The following is a 16,952-nucleotide window of genomic DNA, read 5'->3' as shown; positions in this document are numbered from 1 at the left end:
GAATGGGACAGGCGATACATCATTTTCCATGTTATACAGTTTTAGAAAACTGATTCAATTTAGTCAATTGACTAGAAATTTATACATGAATAAGGTAAATTTCTGAGCTACCCGTATAGTTACTGTAAAAAAAACGCACTATAAAACAATTAACAGTTCTGGAAAACCCGTTTATTTCATACAAAATTTAATACAAGGTTACATTTTATGTACAAACTATAGTAAAAAACTTCGTAGAACAATTAACAAAACATATATTAAAAAAAATCAACTCAAAATTGTCAACTAGTGTTTCTTATAAGTTATCACCAAGTGGCAGCGAGAGGGATTGGAAATTGTGTAATTGCGCCCTAGAAATATTTAAAAAAAAACGTTACATCCACTCACAGCAGTTTACACATCAACTTACCCTTAGGAATATAGCAATAGTCACCGGAACCTAAATTGGCGGTATGGCTATGGCTTTCCAATTGTATCTTGCCAGTACCCTTAATCACGAAAAAGGTCTGCAATGAAAAAATTTGTAGAAGTTATTAACGTCTATTAGGTCAAATATAGAATGTTCCAGATTCAGATTCATGAAAGGGCATAAGGCTCCTAATATGGAGAACAGATGCTGTTTGCAGCCGCCCATTCTGGGTCAAACTATGCTTAAAAATTGGACTGAGGATGAATATCAGTAATGCTCATGAGGAAGGCATAAACCAGGTGGAAAACCATATACAGGGTGTCCCACGAGGTAAGGGACAAAATTTCATTATGTGTTCTTTACGTAAATTTGAGTCAAAAATGTCCCATAAACATGGGTCCGCAAATGCTTCCTTACCAAGATATGATTTTTTTTTTAATTTAATAGTGTTATTTTGCCAAAAAGTGCAATGCTATAATAATAATTATCTCTAGTATATTAAGAAGTATATTAAGCACATATGAAGAGTTTAGTGTATGTAGAGAAATCACATACCAGAGCTGAACTGCTTCGTGAAATTATCGCTGGACCTAAAATAACCACCGTGTTGGGAAAAAATGGGGAAGGTATCAGCCACATCATTAAAAAGGCTAAATTATGCTTACATTGTGAAGGTGGACACTTTGAACAATTATTGTAAACAGGTTTTTTCACAGTAGTAGTAATTTTTTTGTTAAATAAAATTATTATTTCGGAATTATTGTAGTTTACGGCACAATTTTAAAAATTCCTATCTTGGCAAGGAAGCATTTGCGGACCCATGTTTATAGGACATTTTTGACTCGAATTCACCTAAAGAACATGTAGTGAAATTTTGTCCGTTTTCTCGCGGGACCCTGTATTGGAGAGAGTGGAGGAATACGTACCGGGTGTAACATTTAACTTGAGACATCTCAATATCTCGAAAAATAAGCACTTTTCGAAAAAATGTTTAGTATCAAAGTTGTATTATTCCGCGGGGGAAATACATTGATGACAAAATTTGTGTTCCTCTGCCCCTCCATGTGGGGGGGAAGGGGGGTAACTTTGATTTTTTAAATGGCACCCCCAATTTTTTATTGCAGATTCAGATTCTGCGGCTAAAAACACGTGGAATTTGTTTAAAACATTTTTTTGTATTAACGATAGATGGCGCTATAAACGACAAAATTTAATTTACATTTTTTAATTAAATTTGTTTTTTTTTCGCTCATGGCTTACCGGAATGTTTGGTAAAATCTGCTTAAATAACCGTCGTTGCTAGGGATACATAGGTGTAATAAATAACAAAAAAAAAGAAAAAAAAAAAATGAAAAAAAAAAAATAATAAAAAAGTTTTTTTTTGTAAAAAATGTTTTAAACAAATTACAGGTGTTTTTAGCCGCAGAATCTGAATCTGCAATAAAAAATGGGGGGTGCCATTTAAAAAATTAAAGTTACCCCCCTTCCCACCACATGGAGGGGCAGAGGAATACAAATTTTGTCATCAATGTATTTCCCCCGCGGAATAATACAACTTTGATACTAAACATTTTTTCGAAAAGTGCTTATTTTTTGAGATATTGAGATGTCTCAAGTTAAATGTTACACCCGGTATACCTGGAAAAAATTGTTGGAAAAGAAAATCAAACAGTGGAGATTCAAAGAAGACTACAGCAATCCTGGGCGGCGTTTGGCAAACTTTTATGTATGTATACTCAAAAACAAAAAAAATTACGTTAAAGAACAAAAAAAAAGTGAACAATGACATCAAATAATCTGAATAAGCTCAGAGTAACGCAGCATGCTATGGAAGGTTTCAGACAAGCAAATTTGAGATCACCTGTCACATTACGTTCGAGTTTACTTATTTTGCAATAATTACCATGTGGTGACGCGGTTCCGTGCTTCTAGCTTCCGTTCTCGGCTTCAAACGAATATAACCTATACTGCCATCGGGCGGATTTCCACTTTCGTATACGTATAAGTTACCCGATTGCTTATAGGCTTTCCAAGGAGGTTGTTTGCCGCTGAACGCTATAAATTATTGCTTTTAATAAGAATACTAAACCAGGAATTTATGGTACAAACCCGTCATTTCTTGCATATTTATTATTGGAACGTCATTCAATGGCGGTTGTATAACACTGTAAAAATTAAAATAATAATTAAGATTATACGAGTAATAGACTGTGCAATTAAAAATTAACTTGCTTATGGTTGCTAGAAAACCTTCTGCTACAAAATCGCATAAATAGGATTTTATACCAAAAAAAAACAATTTTTTTCCTAATTTTCACTAAAACTACTGCACTATTTACGTAACAGTTTGTCAGTCTGTAAATTAAAAGTAATATTATAATACTACACATACCCAGACTGAGTCAAATTCCTATTAATATCTGGGTCATCTAAAGTAGGTGGAACTGGTTCTTCCTGGTCCAAAACACCGGGCTCAGAAATGTCATCATCTTAAAAAAGAAACTAGATAGTTTCGTGTACAAACGTACTACCTTATAAACCGAACCTAAGTTTAAGGGTGTCGATTTTGGTTTCCTTATTGCAGTATTTTCCTGGACCTGCAACGTTTTTGAATTTGAATTTTCAAAACCGGAATCGGCTGTTATTTCCTGCAACCTAGCATGTTGCGTAGTGGAGATTCGTACAGGTGGTGGTGGCATAAGACAGCTTGAACTTGGCCCTGTTGACGCATTCAATTATGAATTTATGGGATCTAAACTATCGCCCAAATTAAATAAATTAAGCACTTTTAACAGGAATACTATACAATATTCTTTTTCTGCGAAAAGTCAAACCACTTCACCTTGTCAATAATTCCATTACGACCATTATCTTTGTTAGAAACGCTGCTGTTTGAACGCTGTCATCCAATTTAAAAGCATTTTGTGAATATAGTTTTTACTGCGTCAAAAGAAAGTGCGACAGAACAAATTGATGAAACTGCAAAAAAGGCCACGTTGGGCGTACTACCAAAGAAGTCCTGACAATAGTACAAAACAGTATTTAATTATTTGTTTACTTACAACACTAGTGTCTTAAAACGCTATTTTGAACAATTCAGTAGCGTGTAAGAAGTTGAATTTTTAATGCGTTTGTCGAACAAATAATTTAACGTCGAAACAAGGTAAACATTTTAGATTTGGGGTATCGTTTATGAAGATATTCCGGTTAGTCAGTTTACTTCTTAACCTAGTTTATACAGTGATTTATACAAAAATTTCAATTCTCGCAAAAATCAGATTGTTTTTAAAAGAAAATTTCACTTGATGAAAAACGACGGTTTTTTATTTTATAATTTATTTGTTAACGCAACCTTCTAATAATTTGAGTTTTTGCATCCTTGAGAAAACGTGGAGCTAAGGAGTGACTACATCTCAGTAAATTATTTTTGACTTTAACATTTTAGAAAAATCCGTAATCGACTAGTAACTTTCCGGCTATATGCGACATTTTTTAGCCGTTTCAATTTCAATTCAGAATCATAAAAAAAAAGAAAATGTCAGTTCAAATTACCATATTGATTCCTTTACTTATTTATATTTGGGGACTAAGTGTTCTGAATATTTAACACTCTGTATAAGAAATTGAGGGTAGCATCTCATTACACGTCCGTTCACAAGGAATTCATTCAAAAAATGTAATACTGATTTTCGGACATGTTAACTTTTTAATTAAGTGTACTTTTCGGTTGTGATAATTGGAAACGGCCACACTTGGTTTTTTGCAATGCAAGCAAGTTTTTCTAAAGCTTCAACGAAAATAAAAATGTTATCATTTTATTAAAAATACTCACCAGGTTGGTCATTATCTACTTCTCGTTCATCTATTACAGGAAGATTAGTTCTTCGAAGCATTGACCTTGATTTTTTTTTATTGTTCCCATTGGAAGAGTTTCTTTTCTTTGAGTAATTTGGTATCGCTAAAGTTGTCTGTTCCACAAAAACTAAAGAAAACAACATTAGGCGACCGTTTAAGACTAAAACGACGACGCTTACCAAGCCTTCTCTTATCTCCCTCAAAATCGACTTCCTGAATGAATTGGGTGTTTCTACAAGTACGCTTTCGTAGCGATCGAGTGCCATCTGCAAACATAGACAAACATATAATTTGCTTTTCTCAGATACTGTCCCGTTTTAAGGGCGATTCGCATTTTCCGGAACGTCAGCGTCACGTCACGGACCGGCAACGTTTAGTCAAAATTATCTGTATAGTTGGATTTTTACCTTTTGAGAATGACGTCATCTTTTTACATCTTTGTTTCTCGCATATCAAACATATGAAATACACAATTTTAGCAAAAAAGACACGTTGTTGATTTTGTCATCCATTTTTTTTGTTTATAATGTAGTTTCAATGATGATATTCGCATAGTCAAGCACCGTCACGGAACATCCGTCAGTATAGTTTGAATGGATTTAGTTTTGACCGGACGTTGCCGGTCCGTGAAATACCAAAATAGCGTATGATTTTGGTAAAATGTAGTAAAAGGTGTATTGGCAGCCTTATGAAGGCAAATTTAACCAGAAATACCACTTGCAACCACTTTTATTGGACCTTCTACTTTTTTCCATAAAATAAAAGCTACAAAAAGATGTAATTTTGAAATATCAAGATTAAAAAATCTCTCTTGATGATCGTTTCGAGTTTTTAGGATCTATGTTAAACTTTAAACAAACAACAAGTTTCATTATTGAATGGAATCGTTAAATTACCAGTTTATATCAAATTAGAAGCAATTAGGAAAAACTTTTTGATGTTTAAACAAAGCTTGACATATTATGTGTCAAGTTACAAGGCAAGTTGAATAGAAAATGGTACAATTAAATAAAAGAGAACGAGTTGCATTACTCGTAATGGTGAGAAATGATGACAGAAGACGTTCATATCTTCAACACGATAAACATTCCCCAATCGATAACTGATGAAAGTATCTACCGTATACATTTCTCATTCCTAATCCACCTTCAAATTGGACGTTATCACGTATGTTAGTCAAGAATGTTCTGTGAATGAATTCTATGGATTTAAGCTTCTTGGATAGAATTGTCAGTGTTGTTTGAAAACAAACAAAATATTCAGTGAGGAGTAAGTGGTTCAAAGTGGTATTTCTACCTATAAATTAAAAATCAGTTTTGCAACAATACCTTCAGATGGAATAACGTTTGCTATGTTTACTGATGCTAGAGGACGTGATGTATTGAAAGAATTCCTCGAAACTCTAGAAATCTGGCTTCTAGAAGCAGCTTTTGACGATTTCCGTTCGCTAGTAGAGGAGGTCGGTTCGTCCATCCGAATGTCTGAACCATAGAATTAATAGTTATTTATACAGAAAGTGACTTAAATCATTTTTTATCGAGTAACCTAAGTTCTTCGAGTGAATAAACCGGTTTAAGTCACGTGTTTTATACAATATCTTATTAAATTTCGACATTATATTAAAAAAAAAACTAAAATTACAGTTCTATTAAATTTGCACTGCGCCCCGTAAATGTGACATTGATGTTCGTTTGTTTACATCTGTAAATAGTTATTTTTGTACCAAGGGCGTAAAACGCAACTTTTACGCCCGCATGTAAAAGTTGTGGCCCGAGCGAAGCGAGAACAACAATTACATGTTACATTAAAGTGATTTACGCCAGAGGTGCAAACAACATTTTTTGTAGGATGGGAATAATTAAATAATTATATTTTTAACTTATATGGTGTAAGTATCACTTTAGTCATCCCATATGTTGATTTTATTTCACGGGGTTTCGATGAAAAAAATATTAAAACTCCGCTGAGTGTTTTTTATTTTAATCCCATGGGCGTAAAAGTGCTATTTTACGCCCGCAAATGGGGGCGTAAAAGTACACATTTACGCCCGGAAGTACAAAAAAATGTTTTAAACATCTAGTGAATAAAAAAATGTTTAAATCGTTGCTAGGCGTTGAATAATTGACTAGTTATAGGACGAAATGTAATAAAAATACATAAGTGCGCTACACAAATTTGAGCTAAAAAGCTAGTGGAGCATTCCCATTCCTTATTTCAATTTCTTATGGGAAGAATTAAATTTGGTCAATGAAAACCAATTTTATACAATTTATTTCAGTGCATTCAGAAGAAAATTGTCCAACTTAATTTGGAACTCATTAAAACAACAGTAAATATAAATTTTTGCTCTCGCGTAGTTATTAAGTAAACAAAAGAAGCAAAAACTTACCTCGAAGTGAAAATTCACTCAGTTGACTTGTAGCATTAGTAGATGAATTATTTGATTTGGTTTTTCGTTTTTGGATTGACTTCTTCGGTGGTACCTTGAAATTGCAATTGGTATCTTCAACATTAGCCGTAAACAATCCGTTTGTATTGTAATTCTCTTGAGTGACTGGGTTTTCTAACCCTGACAATTCACATCCAACGTCATCCGGGTTAGTTTGGTTTAGTTGAATATAATTTGATATTGCACTCTGGTTAGATGATGAAATGGCTTTTGCCGCATTTTTAGTGGAAGATTTAGGAAGCTGTTTGATTCCAGATTCAACTAATAAGGCCTTGTTTTTCTTTGTTTTGGGACGGCACGACGGTGCCGTTTCTTCTGACTGTTCAGAAGCAACTTGTTCTTCGCACGCTAGATTTTCCAATGCCACGTCATCTTGCATACTTTGTTGTAATTCACTACTGTTTGATGCTGCAGGTTGTTCTGGTGTTGGAAAGTATTTAGAAGGTCGTTTGCTTCTAGCGGGAGATTGAGACAGCTGCTCGATTCCTGATTCAACCAATAAAGACTTGTTTTTCTTGGGTATGGGGAGGCGCGATGGTCCCGCTTCTTCTGACACTTCAGAATCAACTTCTTCTTGACAATCCATATTTTCTCTTTCAATGTCATCTTGGATTCTTTGTTGTAATTTACTACTGTTTGATGCTGCAGGTTGTTCTGGTGTTGGAAAGTATTTAGAAGGTCGTTTGCTTCTAGCGGGAGATTGAGACAGCCGCTCGATTCCTGATTCAACCAATAAAGACTTGTTTTTCTTGGGTATGGGGAGGGGCGATGGTCCCGCTTCTTCTGACACTTCAGAATCAACTTCTTCTTGACAATCCATATTTGCTCTTTCAATGTCATCTTGGATTCTTTGTTTTAATTTACTACTGTTTGATGCTGCAGGTTGTTCTGGTGTTGGAAAGTATTTAGAAGGTCGTTTGCTTCTAGCGGGAGATTGAGACAGCCGCTCGATTCCTGATTCAACCAATAAAGACTTGTTTTTCTTGGGTATGGGGAGGGGCGATGGTCCCGCTTCTTCTGACACTTCAGAAGCAACTTCTTCTTGACAATCCATATTTTCTCTTCCAATGTCATCTTGGATACTTTGTTGTAATTCACTACTGTTTGATTCTGGTGTTGGAAAGTATTTATTAGCTTGTTTGCTTTTCGTGGCAGTTTCAGGTCCTTGCTCCATTTCTGACTCACTTAATAAGGACTTGTTTTTGTTTATTCTTGCGTTGTTTTTGTAGCGCAATGGACACGCTTTACCTGGAACTTTAGAAGCATGTTGAACGCCTGATCTTGACATATCAACTTTTTTCGGTTTATCTTGGATACTTTGTTGTAATTCATTACTGTTTGATTCTGCAGGCTGTTCTGGTGTCGGAAGGTATTTATTAGCTTGTTTGCTTTTCGTGGCAGTTTCAGGCCGTTGCTCCATTTCTGACTCACTTAATAAGGACTTGTTTTTGTTTATTTTTGCGTTGTTTTTGTAGCGCAATGGACACGCTTTACCTGGAACTTTAGAAGCATGTTGAACGCCTGATCTTGACATATCAACTTTTTTCGGTTTATCTTGGATACTTTGTTGTAATTCATTACTGTTTGATTCTGCAGGCTGTTCTGGTGTCGGAAGGTATGTATTAGCTTGTTTGCTTTTCGTGGCAGTTTCAGGCCGTTGCTCCATTTCTGACTCACTTAATAAGGACTTGTTTTTGTTTATTCTTGCGTTGTTTTTGTAGCGCAATGGACACGGTTTACCTGGTACTTTAGAAGCATGTTGAACACCTGACCTAGACAACTGATCAACTTTTTTCGGTTTATCGCGGTTTTTCTCTAATCCTTCCCGAGATTGGTTTGCTTTTGTTGGTGTTGCGACCTCAGCCGAATAGTTTAACATAGACACTACATCTGCGAGAGAACGTCTATGACCACTTTGGTTGATAAAATTGTTAGTATTTTTATCTACCACCACAAATTCGTCGTCAGGTGCGTCATTAATTATACTGTTTTGAGTAGTTAACTGACGTGTCCGTGCATAAGTACGAAGTTTCAAGCCGTGCTGGAGTTTACTCTCACCTTGCACTAAAGTATGATTTTTTGGTAATAGACGATTCATCACTTCGCTATCTTCATCACTAGAATAGTTCAGTACTTGCTTTGATAATCTGTTATTATTCTGCAAACTTTTATCTTTAATATTTTGTCTATTATTAGCAGGTTTATGAAAAGTTCTGCTCAACCAACTTTCGTTGCTTGATTCGATTTGGCTCTCAGGGCGAATAAAACTCGGAACGGTTATATTTTCACCGGCTAAAACTGATTTTCTCGAGTGACTAAAGCGCCATGGTTTGTCCTGGTTTTCCACTAAGCCATCCTCTTTAAGTGCACTGAATCCCAAACAATCCGCTGGGTTTCCTTCTTTCACGCTATCGTAGATATTTGGACAAATGCAGTTTTGATGGCTTACAGTAGGTACAAGAGTAGTGTCTTGGTCCGTCATGTTCCTAAAATGAATATTATTGTCATTTTCACACTTTTTATACAAGACGATAAAATCATATTGAACTGAGTAAGTAAAAAAGCTGGCTTACCTAGCTCTTATTGCAGAACGACGAAATATCGATACCCGACTATGGGTTTTTTTATGTGTCGAAGTTTGCACTTGTTTATTTTCTGTCACCCTGTCCTTCAATTTGGAGATCACTGATTCTATTGTCCGTTGCCGCTCGTCTAACGATTTATTTTCAAGTACCTTTGGGGCAACTGGTTTTCGATTCATTACGCCACAAGAATTTACATAAGGGGTTATCCGATTTGGAAGTCTAAATCTTCTGTTACTACTATTGCTGCTTGCATGGCTATTGCTGCTAGACAACTGGGAGGAAGAATCCTTTAAACCACCTTCCAGTTGCCGTATATCTAAATAAAACTTTTGATAATTAAAATTCCACTCAGTTCCAAAAATGGTAAACCTAACTTTTCCACTAATAAACCGACTACTTGCAACCAAAATGTAGTTATCTAAAACTGAAACACCTTTACTTTTTAATAATGTTCTATCTTTGGTTTCTGGTACAATAGTGGGTCTTTAAAAAATAAAAAACATTCTAACCCTTGAAATAAAATTTAACATCATGTGTGAAGATACTTTTACTTTCTAACCTTACCATCAAATTACGTGCGTCACGTTATTTAGAACTGAGTTTAGTTAATTTCACTTGACTTACCTTGAAGTTCACGTTCACGACAATTTACGGCAAACTCAGTTAAATCTGTTATAAGATCATCAAAGCGCTTTTTCTTCGCATTCATATGCTGTTTATAATCTGACGCCCAATCTCTATTTACAGTACGTGCAGACGACAAGCGATCTAATCCGATTCTTCTACTAGCAATATTGGAGGTTGAAGAAGATTGGACCTCTGTTGTTTTTTGCTGTTTTTGCGCCTTCCTCTGTCGAATTTCTTCAAGTATATAAATCTTAGGAGACTCATTGTTACTGGTTGTAGGTTTTACTGTATTTGTAGATCCTACAACAATGGGATATTTAAATAACGTCTTTGTTCAGAAAAATTAATGGTTTTTGCATTAATCAAACGAGAAAGCAGCAGTCAAATAATTTGCTCTATACAACCCCCTTTGGGTCTAAGTAATTAACATGGTAATGGGTGAATCTATAAACGTTTGAGATTAAGTAGATAAAATCATAACTATCCATAATCAGACCACTTTTCTGTTTGGATTAATGTTACTATATTAGTTTATTCAATATTCCTTAGTTAATAACTAGTGTTTGCTTTTGAAGGATGATATTATTCCCTTTTTACACTTTTACCATTTACAGGGTCTGCCAAAGAAGTGGCACGATTTCCAAAACACCATTGTAAAAGTTGTAATCAATATACTTTTAAAAAAGAAAGTACTTGAGAGGAAATTAATGATAGACAACCAAAAAATCATTTTTAAATACTGTTTCTGTCATCTGGCGTCCATTATGCAATGTTGTAGGCGAAGTGAAAAGTTGTCCATGACAGTCCCTGTAAGGTCTTCCAAGGTCCTTACTGGGTTACTTTGAAAAAGTTTCGATTTCAAGTAACCCCACAGAAAAAAAATGAAATGAAAATGAATGCAATTATTGTCATTTTTGTAATAAGCCTTTAAAGCAAAAGCACCCTGTCCGTTTGTCCACGCCCTCATCACAAAACTAAAGTTCCACGTATCCACAACTCAAATGAGGTTACCACTATCCCTCAAACATCTCACCTTTCCCGCCAGACCTGTAGAATCGTGGCACTTCTCTGGCGGACCGGGTATAAAAAGTGGTCCTGCTCAACTTTAGGCTCAATTATTTATGAATGATTGCCTTGGTATTAAAAATCTTTTTCCACATGAAATTAAATTTGGTCAACCTATGGTTGACATAACCGAATTAGAGCCAAAATATTATCTGTGTCACCAAAAGAAGACGATTCAAGGCCATTCAAATGTTCAATCAAGAACATATCTGTTTCATTATTACATGTCCTCTAACAGCAATTTTCTCTAATTATTCGTAAGTAGTAATTTTCACTTTCTTAATCAAATTTTACCAATAATTTATGCCAAAGAATTTTGAGAGAACAACATCAGATAAGTAAAAATATTACATTTCTGTAAATAAGAAATGCACTAACAACTTACCTGCAAGGTTTACCAGTTCCATGGACCTCTGCTGTGTTTCAGCATCGGAATTTTCGGAGTCGTCATTAAAATTTGTTTTATTTGTATTTCTATTTTTCCTTCTTCTGCTAACAACCGATTTTGTCTTTTTTGCTTCCGTTTTAGACCTGTTTTTTCTCGCTGCTGTAGGACATGTGTCGTCAGAATCTTCTGCACTAGCAAGGGTCCCTCCTGAAGTAAGATAATAAATATTACGAATATTAAAATTTTCTATTCACACGTAATCATTTTATAGTAGATAGATATGTCGAGAGATATGTGCTTGTGATTTTTGTCTAAACAGTATCAATATAGTAGGCATATAATAATAATCACATACAAATAACATATGATGCAAAACACAAGCTCACCAATACAAATAAAATAAAATACCTAATACGCATACCTCAATGCTGTAAAATTAATTCTTGACAAAAAATGCTATCAAAGAATTTTTATATTTACTAAAGTTAAACTAAGGTTAATGAGATATGTGAAAACCATGGGCCGAAGAGGAATAATCTCCAGACATTCCGTCAAATCCATAAAAGCTGTTTGATTTTATTATTTACCAGTATTATCAATTCTTTCTCTATAAAATGAACAGGGACAATACTTTTTGACACAAAATAAGTGTACAGATGTCACCAGATCTTGCACAGTAAACAGTAACTATCATGTTTGTGGTTCAGTTGATATACTGAAATGAGGGCGTAGTTCTTTGGTTATCAATCCCTATAATCTCTCTAAAGAGCCGTAATACGGCAAAACGGGTCAAAGGATTGGGATTGATACCCAAAAAACAAAACCTCACCATTTTAACACATCACCAATGAACAACCTAAAACTTGTTTTCCAACAAAAACCAAAAAGACTGTCAAACTCAAAATCATACTGAAGCATATTGAACCAAGTGTAAAAAGTAATAATAATTTTGACAAGGATGAAAAAAACCTTCATAAGTGACATGTGACGTAATTTGATAATTGTTTACATGATCATTTCATTAGAAAGTTTGATAAATATCTTCTGGTCAAATTCGGTCATACCCGTTTTGGCAGGCTGACACACATGGCAATGAATTTGTAATAATTCTATCTTCTTATCCTTTAGGGAAAAAGTTTTGCTATAACTTATGGGGCTTGAAATATCTTCTATACCTATATCTACTCTTAAGCAAAATATCTTACCATTGAAATTTACCGGCTTCATAGACGTTTGCATATCCTTAGCTTTTTTTGTTGATGCTGGAGTAGGTAATTGCCCATCGCAAGTTGTTTTATTTCCATTAGACACCGTCATACTTTCGTTTCGTTTTTCACTCCTTGTTCTGGCTCGAAAAACTGTTGCGTGAGTCTCCTCATTTTTCCTAGAGGGGCTCGGCGAAGTAGAACATCTGTGTTCTGCTTTGTCACTATCAGACATCATTCCTACTGAATTATAGATTATGATTTGTCTTCCATTCTTGAAATGAATAATTAAACTTACCGGAAAGTTTTGGAATCAGTATAGAAATTTCTCTGATACTTGCTGACGTCGAAATAACTGCTTGCTCATCGTGGTTCAAATCAGTTAAAGTTTCATTACGCTTTTTTTTTCTGGGTGTGCTTCGATGAGAAACTACCGTTTGAATTTTACGATCGTCTTCCCTAGACTGTGCGCTTGTTGAAGCATCAGAATGCCTGCTCGGGGACCGATTATTTTTTACTGACACCACCTTTCTTTTCAGGGGAATATCACTTATGAGTTTGAAGGCATTTTTAGTCGGAGACGCAACGGTCGCAATTTTCTTTAAGGTTTCATCGGGGTCACCTCGTTCAGTTCCGACATAAACTACTGAGCTCCGTTCTGAGCTCTCATTTCCTTCTAATTGTCGCAAGTTACTTGTTTTTAAAACGTTTTCATCTGCATCCAACTGAATTGGAGATCCCTCAGGAGATTCCAACAAACAATTCCTGTTACCCATTTTATTTTTATTGTCACAGTAAGGTGTACTACTAACTAAAGTATGACATTTTTTCAATCCCTTAGCTGTTTTTTTTTTACTTTTTGAAGATGATGGAAGAGGAGGATTTTTAAATATGTTCATATTGTTGTTGTGTACTTTAAAGTCCAGTTTTCCTAAAGGTGGCTGGTGTTTCTGCAAAACGTTATTAATTATTAATAAACAAACCTGTTAGACATTACTTACAATTTTAAATAAATCCAGCTACTTGATATATTTATTTATTTTTTCAAAATTTAATATTAAACCAATAAAATTCAATATTTTTGGGGTTAATGAGAAAGTCAGCTTCATTCTATAAAAATACAACATTACCAAGTACACACATTGTCTGTATAATCTTGCTGGCATAATCTGATCTAATAATTTGACTTCAATCAAATAACAACTTCTGAAGGGAATCACATGCAAGACCATCTATAATACACTAAACTTTTCTACCTATAAATGAAATTTTTAGGATATTACAGGTTATGCTTGGGCAATAAAAGAAAATTACTGTAATAAATGAATTCAAAAGAATTGTAATCAGAGTGTTCCTAACCATTCTTGCTTGAGTATTATCAGAGAACAAAATGAAGAGCATACCAGATGCTTTAAAGTATATCAAATTTTTTAAACTATTTTGTATATTTCCCACTGAATTTAACTCTAAAGTGCTCAAGTATCAACCAATGTCACTAAAGGGGTATTATTTTTTGGCTTTGATGGTCTTAACGGCTGTTCATGTTGTTCCTGTTATGTTAATAGCCAATCAATTCAAAAAAGGTATGTCTAATGTTACTAGAAAATTTTCCAGGCTACATGAGAATTTTTTAGTAAACACTTCTCAAAAAATCCGGCTCTGTCTTAAAGAATGCCAGCAAATGATGTCACTTAGTATAATTATAACCTGCTTCTTCAAACGTAATTCTTTAACTGACACTATGAACTTGTATATGGAAATCGATCAGAATTTAAAAAAGTACTTAATTCAGTTGGATTATAGGTAATTAGTAGAATAACCTCCCAGCAGTTTTAATTTCAATTAGGTTTTCCAGAATGATATTTACAATGATTATTATTAAGCACCTTGTATCAGCCTCTGCAATTATAACAATCAATGTTATTTGCATGGGATGGACTAATTCAGTTACAGATTGTCTCTTTTCAACTCTGGAACATTATTTCAATTATGAAATTTTAACTCAAGTTTCCACTTCACTGTGCGGCCTACTATTACTGGCACACCAGACGTTTATAATTATCAATTTCTCATTAACAAACCTAGTCTTAAAAGGTAGGCTACATATTTCCAGTAAGGTTTTATAAATTAAATTAACTTCTAGGTGGGTTCAACAAAGTACCTGACAACAAAAAAATTCCCTACTATGAAATAGCACCTGAAACCACTTTAAGAATTATTACCAAGCTTCATTTCAAGGCAGTTAAAGCAGCCAATATGAGCAGTTGCACTTATAGTTTCCAAATATTAATAATATTAATGTTTACTTTATTGAGAATAGTAGAAAACCTTCATTACAGCTTAAATAACAGAGTTTCTAGTATGACAGCAATTGGAACTGAATTATTCTGGCTCATTATGGTTATGGGAAATTTATTTATTACCTTTTTCATTGCTACTAAAGTGGAACAAATAGTAAGATTGAAGTATGATCAAATATTTCAGGCAGTTAATCAAAGAAATTGTAGGCCAAAAAAAGTTCTAATATTGTAAATATGGTTTTGTGCTATCACAATCCAATCCTTCAAAGAGAAGTACAATTTTTGATTATTTGTATATTAAATTAATATGGGACAAGTTTATTTCAGAGAGACATGTTTCTTCTGCAATGTTTTCATCAAGCTGTATTCCTGCAAGCTGGAAAGTTCTGCTCGATAAACAATAACACATTTCTAAAGGTTTGTTTCTAAACAAAGTTGAATAAGTCATTACAGCATAGTAAACTTCAGTTATGGGGAGCTGCTCTTACTTATATAATTCTTATGCAAGGGATCACAAAGTAAAGATGCACAGAGTACAAAAAAACTTACCTCTATTTCTGAAACCGTTTCGATGGCTCCATCTATGGTTTGTTTGAAACTGTTTTGATGGTACTTTAGTGGCACCTTCATGGATTTTCTGCAATGTCAACACAATGAGTGAAGTTTTAATAGTTATCACACTATCAGAAAACACAATTTTTTAAACATCTCAATTTTTATGTGTCACTTGAAGAGTAGTAAGTGGTAAGTGTAATGAATGTAGTCTGTAAACTATATGTTTAAAATTATGTATATGACTATACTGGAAACAGTTGCAGATAAAATGTTAAAAATAATCCAATGTTTTCATTTCAAAAAAGACATTATTGTAAAATTGAACTCTCTTCTCTTCTGTTCCTATCTGGGACAAAAATACAGGTTTTTGCTTGGTGCACAACACATTCTTACATAAGCACAAAAATTGTATAGAAATTCCAGTAGGTACTGTGTGACTGTTGTAGCTTTTTAGTACAAAATATTTTAGGGTAAATATACATTTCTGCCTGTAATAGAGAAGAAATTTAGGCAAGTAAATACTAAGTAGGGGGCAGAAGTACATTCATAGTTTCAACCAGAATTATAAAAAATTATATTTATCAAAATGCAATAAAATGATGCCAATGAATGATGAAGAAAGATTTTGGCTTGGGGCTTAAGCAACTCAGCAAGTTTGTTGTTAATGTTGTTATACAAAACAGATCAAAACTGATACTATCACTGGTCCAAACAAATCCTAATGTTCAGACTCCACAATTTCAAAACACCCAGCTTGATATATTATGTAGGTCTCATGGTACAAACCCTGGTGGATAGAGTTACAAAGCCCCAAGCATCACTATATGGGGCTTAAAAAGCCTTTAGATGCTTTACCCAATAACTTAACCAGAGCTTCAGCAGTTAGGTATAAAGGCTACAAATTTGATAGGCAAAACAACTGTACTTACATTTTAGCTTTGCTTTTCTGATTTCCTTTCTTCATTGTGGTATTTTAGCGATACAAACGGTGTAAAATATATAATATCGTTAAGATAATTTTTTAAATTACAAACAAGCTTGAAATTACAGTGACAGATACTGAATCAGTCTGAATGACGGTAATGACACTATTGACGCCATTGACGGTTAAAATTGAAAGCGAAGCGCAGGCGTGATTGAAAATTCTAACGGTTTTCCATTGTTTTCTTCTGGTTTGTGACGACACTCGTCCTGCACTACTAATTATACACTTTTTTTACTTTTCCCTTTTTACTATTTTTTAAGTTTATCAACTACCAAGGCAAACTGTTAACTACAACCTGCACTCTGCACTCTACACTCTACAGGTTTTAAAAAAAAACTTTAAGTTAAAGGTTAGTCATTATGTCATTGTCAAATAAATTATGTTATGTCAAATACATGTCAACTTTGTTTAGAGTTGCTGATAGGTTGAAAGAAAACGAGTCTATTCATTACGTTTACGTATTGTTCTCTCTCTGACATTTATCCTAATAAAGCGACTAGAACAAGAAAGTGATATATCTTCCACGTTT

The 16,952-nt window shown here is 34.2% G+C and overlaps 2 protein-coding genes across 3 annotated transcripts; one reads left to right on the top strand and one right to left on the bottom strand.

The window, feature by feature from the left end:
* Positions 1-156: 156 nt before the first annotated feature.
* Positions 157-16,771, bottom strand: LOC145724358 (uncharacterized). 2 transcript variants are annotated; one of them, XM_081972572.1, is made up of 17 exons: positions 16,368-16,771; positions 15,433-15,520; positions 12,882-13,533; positions 12,584-12,826; positions 11,376-11,585; positions 9,923-10,225; positions 9,287-9,614; positions 6,654-9,199; positions 5,593-5,745; positions 4,444-4,530; positions 4,242-4,391; positions 2,955-3,128; positions 2,802-2,898; positions 2,519-2,574; positions 2,313-2,464; positions 410-506; positions 157-350 (listed from the first exon to the last, which is right to left on the bottom strand). In XM_081972572.1, exons 1-17 carry the CDS (start codon positions 16,400-16,402, stop codon positions 286-288), a joined length of 5,436 nt encoding a protein of 1,811 aa, XP_081828698.1. In that variant the 5' UTR covers positions 16,403-16,771; the 3' UTR covers positions 157-285. The 2 variants fall into 2 exon arrangements, with proteins under 2 accessions (XP_081828698.1, XP_081828699.1); XM_081972573.1 differs by having other exon boundaries at positions 12,584-12,823.
* On the top strand, positions 13,711-15,491 carry LOC145724397 (uncharacterized). Its single transcript, XM_081972669.1, has 7 exons — positions 13,711-14,166; positions 14,218-14,386; positions 14,439-14,677; positions 14,727-15,037; positions 15,091-15,156; positions 15,211-15,300; positions 15,352-15,491. Exons 1-7 carry the CDS (start codon positions 13,974-13,976, stop codon positions 15,403-15,405), a joined length of 1,122 nt encoding a protein of 373 aa, XP_081828795.1. The 5' UTR covers positions 13,711-13,973; the 3' UTR covers positions 15,406-15,491.
* Positions 16,772-16,952: the final 181 nt, after the last annotated feature.

This window comes from Ips typographus, linkage group LG2 (assembly GCF_016097725.1).
Source record: "Ips typographus isolate SLU linkage group LG2, UJ_Ityp_2.0, whole genome shotgun sequence".
NCBI lineage: Eukaryota > Metazoa > Arthropoda > Insecta > Coleoptera > Curculionidae > Ips > Ips typographus.
This window is presented reverse-complemented; position numbering and strand designations above follow the sequence as displayed.

Excerpts from the sequence above, each read along its gene's own strand:
- LOC145724397 (XM_081972669.1), top strand. The coding sequence starts at position 13,974 with ATGAAGAGCATACCAGATGCTTTAAAGTATATCAAATTTTTTAAACTA. Across the intron at positions 14,387-14,438 it reads TTAATTCAGTTGGATTATAG|AATGATATTTACAATGATTA; the intron begins GTAATTAGTAGA and ends TAGGTTTTCCAG. Across the intron at positions 15,301-15,351 it reads ACAATAACACATTTCTAAAG|TTATGGGGAGCTGCTCTTAC; the intron begins GTTTGTTTCTAA and ends AGTAAACTTCAG.
- LOC145724358 (XM_081972572.1), bottom strand. The coding sequence starts at position 16,402 with ATGAAGAAAGGAAATCAGAAAAGCAAAGCTAAAAT. Across the intron at positions 12,827-12,881 it reads ACTGATTCCAAAACTTTCCG|TAGGAATGATGTCTGATAGT; the intron begins GTAAGTTTAATT and ends TCTATAATTCAG. Across the intron at positions 3,129-4,241 it reads AGTAGATAATGACCAACCTG|GGCCAAGTTCAAGCTGTCTT; the intron begins GTGAGTATTTTT and ends ATGCGTCAACAG.